Source organism: Malaclemys terrapin, chromosome 6, assembly GCF_027887155.1.
Source record: "Malaclemys terrapin pileata isolate rMalTer1 chromosome 6, rMalTer1.hap1, whole genome shotgun sequence".
Taxonomy (NCBI): domain Eukaryota; kingdom Metazoa; phylum Chordata; order Testudines; family Emydidae; genus Malaclemys; species Malaclemys terrapin.
Window position 1 is genome coordinate 32,181,691 of NC_071510.1, and position 12,546 is coordinate 32,194,236.

General features: G+C 41.0%; 1 protein-coding gene and 1 pseudogene across 1 annotated transcript; both read right to left on the reverse strand.

Moving 5' to 3' along the window:
• Positions 1–1,281: 1,281 nt before the first annotated feature.
• Positions 1,282–1,856, reverse strand: LOC128838853 (interferon beta-like; annotated as a pseudogene).
• A 6,262-nt stretch (positions 1,857–8,118) lies between these two features.
• LOC128838836 (interferon beta-like) lies at positions 8,119–8,691 on the reverse strand. The gene has a single exon (XM_054031274.1). It carries the CDS (start codon positions 8,689–8,691, stop codon positions 8,119–8,121), a length of 573 nt encoding a protein of 190 aa, XP_053887249.1.
• Positions 8,692–12,546: the final 3,855 nt, after the last annotated feature.

Sequence of the window (12,546 nt, forward strand, 5' to 3'; positions counted from 1 at the left end):
AGAGTGTCCCATTTTCCATCACTGCAACCAAACATGTCTCCAGATGCCCAACTTGCTGATGAGTCTGTGTTGGAATATCTGAATGGAACTCTCACCTCAGGTAGTTTTGGAGAGATTTTTGCAAAAGCAGCTGGAAATATGTTGGAAGATTTCCTGGATTGCCACCTTGCCATACCCCTTCAGGGACACTCGGGGCTTGACTTAGAGGAAAACTATGCACATCTTTTTTCGTTGAATGTTTTTCCAGTTCACATTTTTTATGCTGTTATACTGTGGTTAAGCTGCATGTTACAGTTCAGAGATGAGATTTGATCAGAGAAGAGTTGAACCACAGAACTATATAGCAAACCCATAATGTCAACAATGTTTAAGGTCTAACCCTTTAATTTTCTTGTAATTTTTTTGCATCAATATCCTTCATTTTGCAATTTAAACTTTGAGTAAATCAACAGAGTATTATCACATAAATTGTAATATGGGCAGTTGGAATTTCATTATGAAGTGAGCGTATTGCATAATAGAAGATCAAGCATTATGGAGTCTTAGAAGTCACTGTGGGAAGAATCAGTAGAGAGGAGGGAATCCACTACATGGTACAATTTCATCCAACCGTTTTAACCTCTGTAGTCGCTGCATCCTCACTTGGAATGAAATGAAATTTGGTTGAAACACAAAGGGAAAAATTAATTTTCCATTGTATTAATCTCAATACATTAAATGAAAATAACTTTCTACTCCTCATAATCTTACAAGTCTTATGCTCAGTTAATATATTTTATAAATGTCACTAGGAAACTTTGCAAGCTGTGGTATATGATGAGGACAGATTAATAAATAGCAACCATGACCATAATAGAAACACACTACATATGTAGAAGTCAGAGTACCTTGGGGGTGGAGGGGAAGTATCATTATTTGATGACCAAAATACTGGTGAGGTGGCTAAGGATTCGAAATATATGTACTTTGTTGCATGGACTGCCAATTAAGTAGTGCATAACAGCACCTGATATGTGGGAGATTATGAAGAATCGCAAACCTAAATAAAAGTAGAAACACAGAAAAAGAAATCCATGTAATTGCAAATCCATTTCCAGCACAGGACAGGAAGAGCCGGAAGCTGCTACCATGGAAATCAGTTGCTATTTGGCCACTGATCCTGTAGAAGATGATCAGGCCCAATTATAAGCAGAGTTATAAAATATCCGCTATCTCTGTTCAGCTGTATGATTGATACTAATATTAATTCTTTTACTCCAAGGAAATGATTTGTACTGTACCTTAGTTACTAAGCCTTCTAGTGAGTTTGTCAATAAGTACAAAACATCTGGGTATTTCCACACGAATAATCTCCCAGGCACAAAGGCTGTATTGTTTTTCTTTCAGGAACGCATCTATCTCCTGAAAGTATTTTTCACTCTTCGACTGGTGAGCTGGAGTTCCTCACTTTCTGGGTTGGTTAATTCCTTCTCCATCTGTGTTCTCAAACATGTCTCCAGCCGCTGAATTTGCTGGTAAAGTCCACTTTGGAACCTGACTATGGAAGTCCCATCCCAGGCACTTTGGGTGAGGTTTTTGCTAAAGATGTTGAAGATCTCTTGGAGGATCTCTAGAATTGCCACCTTGGCATTCTCCTTCTGGGACACTGAAAGTTCAACAACATTCTGGGTGGGCTTGAAAGCTGCCCTTTCATTTATGCATTTTGAGGGGAAATTTCCTCTCATTTTCTGCAGAAGCTCCAAGCTTTCTTTGTTCATTTTGTTCTGCTGGAAGTGAAGCATGGTACAGAGTCGAGATGAGATTTCAGTGCAGAAGAGCAGTACAAGGCAAACATGCAGCAAACACCTGGTGGTCATGATGATGTCTATACACTACTTTTCTTTGTGTGGAACCTTGAGCCTGGAGTTTGTTGAGGCTCCTACGTAGACTGCTGTGTCTTTCCTGTATGTCTCTGAATTTAAGTATTTGGTTGGAGAATGTTTTTGATCATTTTCTATTTACAAGATTTTCCTTCTTGGAGGTTTCAAAGTTTTTCTTTCTGTTTTTCTTGCTATTTTCTAGTTCTTTTACCATGTTTCCTCCTTCTTTTTTCTGTGTGAAAGTGACCATCCATGACAATACACAACCCTGTTAACTCATGTTGGATCCACATATATACAGGCTTTTTATCATACATTAATTTCTATAATTTAAGAAGATCATCCACAATTCCAAAGTGGTATAGAAAAGACCTCCAATTCATCAGCCAGTGCACCTCCCATTCATAACCTCCTTCTTTTGAGAGATTAGGAATATTTAAATTTTTCTAGGCATGGAGGAAGTAAATGCAGGAGGAAAGGGTTAGGCCTCCCAAAAATATTGGCAAATCTCCCCAACTTTAACTATTTCCTCCGATTCAGAAGACACATTTACCATCGGTATCTTCCTTCTGTGAAACCACAGGAGATAGAATGCGCTGAGGAAATGGAACCTTAAATCATTGTTATTTCCAGGTCTTAATATACATACTGGAGCTGAGTAATAGATCCAGTGAAAGGTGTGACTATCATGTCCTGTTAATCACTCCAAGTAACTGACACTAGTGAAAAATTGAGAATAATTCATAAAACAGGATGAGCAATTAGTATAGTAACACATGCTAGAGAGGTACCCACATGGATGACTGTGATTTACAATGTGGTCAGAAGGAGGTTATGCAGAGAAGTCACATTATGTATTTTTTACCAAGTGTGTCCCTGGGATGAAAGAATTCAAATAATGTTTTAAAAATGAAATTCAGTGTTCACCATTTTTGCTGGTTCCTTCTCTTTGAACATTTGCCTTCCCCTGCGCTTGGGCAGGGAAATTCTTCTAGTTTGTTTTATTCTCTTCACTTCCTGTGGTCACGGTTCATTTTCTGGATCTCAAGCCCTAGCACAGACTGTTATGCTGGAGTTTCCATCAGGGCAGGGAAGTGTGTTTTAATTCAACAAGAAAACTATTTTCACTGAAATTAAAAATGAAAATCACATGAAGAAATGATGAAAACATTTATGTGCATATTAAATTGATTAGAGACTCCCAAGTTTTCCTGCACTTGTATAAGAATTTTGAGATTTTAGCTTCAAATGTTTGAAAGACACTCTGCAAAGCAGAGAAAGCAGACTTACCAAAGCCCCCAGATCATCATGGGCTAACCCACTGTATGAATGAGACCATGCTTTTGGTCGCTCTTATTACTTGAAGCTTCACACCCCCAGCACACGTTGTTCCAGCCTGGGGCAGCCCTGGCAGGATGGAACCACGCTGATAGGGACCAGAAGGGAGGTCTGACAAAGCCCTAGAAGTGATGCAGACACTCACGTGCTCTGTGTGGAAAGATTTTGTATTCTGTGCAGAAGCCATCGGGTAATCTATTTCCATGGTGAAAACTGGGGCAACTATTTCTTCTTGCCTGCTAGTGGAATGATAAGGGAGAGCTTAAGTGGGGATGAATTAGTGGTGATTTCCTTCTTTTTTATCCACCTGTGGCTGGCTTTCCCACAGGAAGACCTAAAGTCATAGATGATGGATAATATCAAATGGCTCTTAAGTAGATTAAAAGATTCTTCCACGTAGCACTGCTTAAAAACAATATGGTGGAATGATTGTCAGGAGGTTCTCCTCTGCACTATAGAGAAAATGGGGACGTTAGACTTTGAAGAAGAGTTTGTATGGCTCCCAGGTTCAATATGACTGCCGTGTTCCACCAGAGAGGAGGTACATTTTGGAGTTTATGAACCAATCTGTTTATAATCTTTGACTTGTTCATACAGTCTATTTTTACTCTCATTATTTCCCTGTACTTGTGTTTTATCAGTACAACTTGTAGGCTTTAACTACACCCAAGAATGAAGGAAGGAAGAAAGACTTGGGCAGGAAAGAATTTCTACTGTTGATAGGTACAGCTACTGCACCATAAGAAAGGATAGACATTTGTATTAAGAGTTCACTCCCTGTACATGCCTCTAAACCAGCAGGTCCCAGACTGAAGTTCATGAATAGGTGATGGTACATAGAGTACTGGATGGTAGTCTTCAGAGAACTGACAGTTCCCACATTCTTTTAAAGACAGCTCAAATTGTATACATACGTTCCTACTACTCCCTTTCTCTGTAAGCATTTGGTGTACCTGTCACGAAGATACTACCTGATCTTGAATAGGAGGATAAATGGTCCATAGAACACTATTTTTAAGATTAGGCCTACATTATGAACTGTTTGAGAACCCTGGAGATAAAGATAAGCAAAGGCCTCTGCAGTGGTGCCAGCTGTTGACTGTGAAGAATGAACAGAGGCTCCTATTAGCAACTCCAAGTTAGGGTGATAAAAGGGATTTCCAATGGGGCATACATTGCTGTTTTTTTCCTAAAGGGAGATCGCCATTCAGTGTAAAAATTCATATTGTTTTTATGCTCTTTGAATATTTAATGTAGTGTTTATTTGACTTCTCTTAATAACTTTTTAATACGAAATCTCCAGATTTAGGGTGAAATTTGTCATAGGCAGTGCTATGACTGACCAATAGTTCTTCAAAATACTATCTATGTACCCAAACTTGGCAGAGAGTAATTTTTTAATCACTATTTACATTACAACTGAAATGTTGATGCACTGTGCTCATAAAGCTGGTGGTTATGGGCGGAACATGCAGTCCATGAGCACACAAGTTTGATTTTTCAGGCAGCAGGGGAAGACAAAGGGAGACAGCACCAGGTGCTTACAAACCTGACTGTCAGGAGCAGTGGGCACATACAAGGTTGATTCATGCCCTTTGTGAGACAAGTGCTCCCAAGCCTGATCGATGGAGGGGGAGAATTTGACCAAACCAAGATTATTTGTCGGGGCTTAGGGCATCTTGGCACCTGACTGGTGGGGAGGCAGTTTTCTCACACATCTCATTAGCCTTTACCAAAGCAGCCTATTTCATCACAACTAGCTACTCTACCAAACACCCACAACTACAAGTGCTGGGGAAAAAATAATCTGGTAACAGGTGGAAGCAGAGTCTAAATGAGCTCTCCCCTGACATCTAGTGGTGAGCTGTGGAAAAAGACTTCAGAAGCCTAAATCTTGTTTCGATTGACACACCCACCCTGCCTAGGTGCTCAGCATGATGGGATTGCTTGCCCAAATGATCACTTGTGGCTGGTGTTGGATCCCCAGTCTCCTTGTTATTGGGGCAGGAGTAATAAAGGGTTGTTATCCTTGTTGTGTGAACCGAGGGCAGCAGAACTGTACCTGGCATACCCCAATGGAGGGACTCACCCTCCACTGAACGGCACTCGCTAGGCAAGGGACATGGGTTCCAAAGTCCAATGAGTTGAGAGAGAGTGGGGACAGGTACTTGTACCTGGCGGTGTGGGCCCTGTTTAAGGGGCCTAGGCACCATTTAACCTTTCCTCTCTCCATGTTATAATAAAAGAGCTAATTTAGACTCAATTGAGAGTCTTGTTACATGCTGCAGAGCTGAAATTGCTGATACCTAGGTCTAAGTATTAAACTTACTTTGGGGCAGTGTGCACCAGCAGTGAGGCTCCCCCACTAACAGCTGAAATCACTGAGAACTCTGTGTGTGTGTGTGTGTGTGGGGGGGGAGCTGAAGACATCTTGGTGAGTGGGCAGCTGGTGTAGCGGGGTGGCAAGTGGCCAGCAGAGAAGCTGGTGGAGAGGGCCATAGCAGAGCCCCGTGGAGGTGTGGCAATTGGCCGTTGGGCCACAAGTGAGTGCCTGAGCAGTGCAGCATGTGAGGTGCCTCCTTACCCTGCTCTTCCTTCCAAACAGTGTGGGAGATGAACTCTGCGGATGAGCTTCTGAACTCTGGGGCTGCACTGGCCAAGGACAGCAACTGTGAGTGGGGTACAGAGAAGGGATGGGCATGTTAAAGGGACTTTCCAGTTGCTGGACTTAAGACCCTGAGCAGAAAAGGAAACTTCCCGATTTACTGGGCATGGGTATATTTGCTCATGGTTTCTGTTTATGAACCCTAGTTGCACTGTTTTCCCAAATTAATGTTGAGTTAATTCCCTCCTTTTATTAAAAGTCTTTGCTACACTCAGACTCCGTGCTTGCGAGAGGGGAAGTATTGCATCTTAGAGGCGCCCAGGGGGAGGTGTGTAATTGTCCCAGGTCACTGGGTGCGGGGCTTGAGCCAGTTTTGGGTTCTATTGTTGAAAATGAACCCCTCGATATTGAACCCAGACCTTGTTGCTGCTTCCTCCACCTGGCAGAAGGGTTACAGAGGCAGAAATGCAAAAGCTGCAGAGTTGAGGCTGTGGTGTGTGGTCTGTTGCAGTGGTAAAAGTAATTACCATACCTCGTTTTCTTATAGAGCCAGTTGAATCAGGGATTATAGTCTGTGTGCTTCAGCAGATACCCAACGTTAACCACTTATGTGAATGGGAGGCTCCTGTACTTAAAGTTAGACAAATGTTTACAATTCCTTTGCTGAACTGGAGTCATAAGTCAGAACAAGAGAAGATTTTTATTGAATCTTTTTTAAAAAAAAAATCTTATTAATACATATCACTACTGGTTTAGGTTCCTATTTTGTATAAATTAATATGTATTTATAAATATGATAAAATAACTCTGAAAAAGATAAATAACAGCAATAAATATTATAAATAAATAGAAATTGGATCATAAACATACTTTTACACGTACAGTAAAATGATCTGAAAATATTTTCACAGTGCAGGAAGAGAATATATAGTCGCACTAGCTTAAAATTCCAGTACACCCAATTATAAATGACCTATAGACCGGGATATGCTTGTATGTTTTTTTTTATCCTTGCAGTGAAACAAGCCTCTCCAGAAGTTCCATTTTCTTCTGAGTCCATGTTTGGATCTTTGAATGGGACTGTCATTCCAGGCAGCGAGGGAGGGAATTTGGCATGAGATGTAGGAAATCTGTTAGGGGATCTCCTGGGTGGCCACTTTGGCAGTCTCTTTCTGGGTCTCTTTGGGTTTAAGAACCATTTTGAGATGGCCTTGCAGGAAAATTATCCTTCCATTTTGTTTGAAAATTGTCCTAGTTCACATCTGTAATGCTGAAATGAAGCCAGTTACAGTTCAGAGGTATGATTTCATTTTTAAGAGCAGCCCCAAGCAAATTCTGAGCCAACACATAATATCAATGATGATTAAGAAATCATGAAGCGTTTCCCCTTCTTATCAAATACTCTGGCTTGTTTGGAGCAATATCTTCTGTTTTCCACTTTCTCATGTGAGTGAATCAATCCAGCAATATCAAGAAGTAAGTAAAATGCGCATTTAGACTTTTGTAGTAGAGCTAGTCCCGGGGTTAATGCAAGATGAACTAACAGGAGTCTCGAAAGTTAGTCTCGAAAGTCTACTGCTTGTAGAATCAACTAGAGACGAAGGACTCCAGTGGAGGTGCAGTATCAGTCAGTAGTTTTCATAATATCATTACTTGAAGCATCACGTGCTGGAATGAAAAAGGGAATGGTTGAAACACACAGCGTGTCAAATTTCAAATATAGCCTATGTTTTTCTAAGCTGATATCAAATGATAAATCCTGAGCCTTTGTGAACTTATCACCCTGTTACAACCTTTTTTTTTCCACTAAAGCAGCTTAACTTAGTGGTAAACAGCACAAAGAAAAGCGGAGTAAGTACCCTTGGCCGTCCCTATGTGCGGAAGTCACTGTCAGAATTCAATGGTGGGATAGAAGAATGTGGTCACTAGTTTTCTGGTGTCCTGACTAGAATGTTGTCTTACTAGGCAGTTGTTGAAAGGATGTTTTCGCTTTTCTCTTCCCCAACTAAGACACTTACTGGGCAAAGTTATATTCATTTTGGTTAGTTATCACTCATGATATTTTGTCATTAGTTAGCAGTTATGATGTATTTCTATGTTTTTCATACAGAATATTGTGTGTGTAGAATGAAAGCACTAAATTATATGCTACTCTAAAACGGTTTTATTAACATGAATTTGAAATAGCTGAAATTACTATGGAAGAAGTGTTGGGCCCTATATAATACGAGTTTTAAAATTATCCCCATCTCTCTTCAGCTGTTTTATTGAACTAATATGATTTAGTTTCCTGAGGAAAAATACAAATATGGTACCTTAATTTTCAAGTCTCTTTGTGAGTATGTTGAGCATGAGGAAACATCTGGATATTTCCACACGGATGATCTCCCAGGCACACTGACTGTATTGCTTTTCTTTCAGGAAATCGTCGATTGTCTGGAAATATCTCTTCAGTTTGAGGCTGGTGAGCAGGAGGTTCTCGTTTCCTGAGTAGGTTATCTCCTTTCCCTTCTCAGCACTCAAACACGTCTCCAGCTTCTCAATCTGCTGGTGAAGACCATTTTGGAATTCCTTTATGGAAGTCCCATTCCAGGCAGCTTGGGTGAGATTGTTGGTAAAGATATGGAAGAGCTCTTGGAGGATCTGTTGGATGGCTACCTTGGCATTCTCTTGCTGGGACAGTCGGATCTTGAGGATATCTCTGGGCTTGAAAGCTGTCCTTTCATTTAGACATTGGAAGGGAAAGTTTCCACCCATTTTCTCCAGATGCTCTAAACTCTCGCTGTTCATTCTGGTTTGTAGAACATAAATCCTGTTACAGTCCAGACATGAGATTTCACTGGAGAAGAGCAGCATGAGGCAAAATTGCAGCAAACTCCTGCTGATCATGATGATGTCTTAGATTCCCTGTGTTTGTGTAGAACTTGAGCAACTGGTGCCTGTTCAAGGTCTTTCGTAGACTTTTGTGTTTTCGACTCATGTCTCTGAATTTAAGTATTCTGTAGGAAAAGATTTTGCTTTCATCACTTTCTACTTTTCAAGGTTTTTTCTGCTTGAGGTTTTTACTTTCGGTTTCCTTCTTTTTATGTAGTGGAAGCAAACAAGTCATTAGAAGAACCAAACCACAGTCATTACTTTTTTAATATTAAAGAATCCCTACATTTCTTTCCTTATGGCCCCCCCTGCCCTCTTAGATAAAGAATATTTAAAGGGTCAGAAGAGTTAGATGATTAACAGTATTATCCAGTTACAGGTTAGAGTAGGGACCTGTCTGTCTACTCCCAAGTTCCTGTAGTTAGCACTGCTAGGCAGGTCTGAATATCTGTTACATCAGCAAGACTATCCATGCTTTTAACAGATACAAATGAATTTTGGCAGATGGGGGGAACTAATGGAGAACTTCTTTTTCCTAGACTCTGCAGATAACAGCAATGAAGTGATGTATAAAGCTGCTGTTCCTTCACTTTGCCAGCAGATGGAAAACTTTCCCTCTCTGGTGTCCCACTCAAAATCAGAAAACCCTGCTATACTCTAGCTGTCTCCTTCCTTCCTTGCAGCCTTTGAGAGGGAGTAATACTATAGGGACCTCTTAAAATTTGATAAGCTTGGAAAGAATTCCTGCGGGAGATTGAGGCCCAGACAATTCTCTATTAATCTCACACAATTTCCTGGCCATTTGAAATATGAGAGAGGAAAACCCATGTGTGTAGGGAATACCAGAGGATGGACAGAGGGCACTGAGAAACTGGGAGATTTACTTAAGAACCTGATACCAGCTGTGAAAAGCCTGAGGAACAGGTACAGTTGAAGAGTGTGAACATGTTATCTTCTCGGGCACTTCTGCATAGTTCCCAGTGATTTAGTGTAATGACATGGAACGGAGTTGTCCAAAAAGATTGTGTGGTTGGTAATAAATATACTAGAGAGACTGACATAAATGAATGTCACTTTCAGACGTGATTAACTTTTCACCATTCAAGCTTGGACATTGCAATTCAAGTGGTCTGATGAATGAAGTTTGCAGCCTGTAGCAAGTTTCACTTTCTGTTTTTCATACCATAGCACTAGGCTGTCATGCTGGAGTTTCCATCAGTGAAGGGGAATGGTTTTCAACCCAAAAATTTAAATGGAGCTTTTCATATTAATTTTAAAAAAGGAAAGGAAGAAAATCTATAAATATTTCTCTTTAAGTTATTTCTTTTACATCACTCTGACCCATCACCTCAAGCGCATTCTTTAATCGTAATCTGGAGTTTGGCCCTAAACTATTTGGAAGTGTCATTTTAAAGAATGCAGTTTATTGTACATAAATATACTGTATATGGGACCCAATATTAATATAGGCTCTGCACCCCATCTCCAATTGACTCCAGTTGGAGTTCTGTGTGTACATTTCCTGGCAAGTTGAAGCTTATGAATATTTATGAGAGAGAGAGAAATTTAAAAATCTGAATCTTAACAAGAAAAGTTAAAGTAATAAAGGAATGGAAGTAAAGACACATAGTCGTTCAGCATATTTTCATCAGCAATTAGCCTGTTTTCTGGGAAAGGTTAGATGCAGACTCAGCTGGATGAAATATTTGCTAGAATTTGATGAAATACTGTAGATTTAAATTTCAGTGAAAATAGCAGGACATTTTATTGGACTATTTTTCCTTTGTGTCAGCCAGCTTAATCTGACTGTGTAATAAAAATTAGTTTCTCCCCTTTTCCTATTTGCAAATAATCTGCAAATAAATTCAGATTTTTCTGATGAATTTATTTTCAATGATTTCACAAATGGTTTATATGAACATATTCCACTCTGATTACTTAGGACTTCCTCACCATATCTTTTCCCTATGAGTATTTGCTATTCATAATTTGCTACTTGTTCTGTATGATGGTTCACCTGAATCAATGCTATTGTGTCTGTTCCCGGATTGGTTGCCTTCAAATTCAAAACTGCAATTGAGAACATTTCTGGAGAGATTTACCTGTTATACTTCCTTACGCAAATGTTCTTTTCTGGTATATAGGTGGATCCTCACTAGATTTGATGCAACCAGCAGCTTTATTACCAATATCTGAAATGTTGAATTTAGGGTAATTTTTAGTCATTATTCATGTTATATAACTGATAGTTTAATGCATTCTGTACACAAAACTGGTTATTGGTGTCAAGGAGTGCACAAGCTTGATTTGGAGGCTGTGGAGGGGTGGCACCAGTTGGTCAGAAAACTGACTGTGACTTGCCTGATTCATACAGCTTGATTTGTTTGTGTCGGGGAGGGGGGGGGAACTTATGAATTCTAGTTGATATTATGAAGTTGGTGATATGAAATTTCCTTATCATGAGAAAACTCTTTCTATGTGGATCCATCATGTTGAACAGGACCTACAGCAGGTACTCCCTTGGCTAAGGACAATGAATGTGGAGTATTTAACTTTAAAACTATGTTCTAATGACAACATACTTATGCTAAGTAGGGAACCAGTTTGACCAGGTTGGTGTTAAGGATAATGGGGGTTAGGAGTGGAAAGTTACTGAAGGCCGACAAAGAGACAGATGACACAAACAAAAGGTTCTAAAAGAAATCACCGGGGGAAGACCACAGGACATTTGGGCAAGAGGAAGGAAGGGGATGAACTGGCCAAGGCCAGGTTATCTAAGCTGGGGGAGAAGGCTGTTTTTGTGCATATAAGTGATGCATTGCAACAGAAGGATGGACCCAAGTGACTCTGATCCAGGTCCATACTATGGCCTGGAGTGTTGAGGAAACTGAGGCAGGGAATTGCATGTAGGGTTTACAATTTTTGTTCCAATCTGTATTTTCCGTGTGGTGAAGTAAATAGCAATAGAGTGTCTGGGAGTTATAATCTACACTTACCACGTGGTCCGTTGAAGAGGTAAACAAGAAGGCTCAAACCTATGAGTGTACTTCTGGGAGAGGACGTGTTAACACACATCCTGAGCGTCAGAGACTTCCCAGTTGACTTGCGGGGCAAGCCCCCACTTGTAATGCTGACAGACCCCAGTTGTCAGGGTGCAGGATTGACCATGGGACATTTGAAGCTTAGGGTATGAGCCTCTATTGCATGAGCTGAAAGCCACGTGCCCCTTAAGCTAAGGCTGTAGGAGACTCATCAATCTCTAGATGGTCCAGAGGGGGACAGGGCACCAAACCAACCAGGCATGGATTGCATACTTTCCGTAGCTGATGATCCCTGTCATCGGCAGGGCCGCCGGGGGGTGGGGGGGGGGGAAGTGGGGCAATTTGCCCCAGGCCCCACAGGGGCCCCCAAGAGAATATAGTATTCTATAGTATTGCCACTTTTTTTAATGGAAAGGGCCCCTGAAATTGCTTTGCCCCAGGCCCCTTGAATCCTCTGGGTGGCCCTGGGCATCAGCAGGCAGAATTGAACATGGGACCTCTGGAGCTAAATGCATGAGCCTCTGCTTCATGAGTTAAAAGCCACATGCCTCTTACTCAAGGCTGTAGCAGACTCATCAATCGCTAGTGGGGATAGGTGCCACTAGAGGGGAACAGAGCACCACACCAAGCAGGCATGGGTTACAACAGTAATTAGGCACGGAAATCATATAGTGTTTAAGGAGAATTAATTACAAAGGTCACAGAACCTGCCCCAGAGGCTTCCTATAGAGATGGAACTCTCCGTGTGAGCCTCTCAGCTGCTCCATATATAAGTGTGGGTGAGGTGGGCAGAGGTGAAATAGGGTCGGCTGCCTTCACCCATCATTCC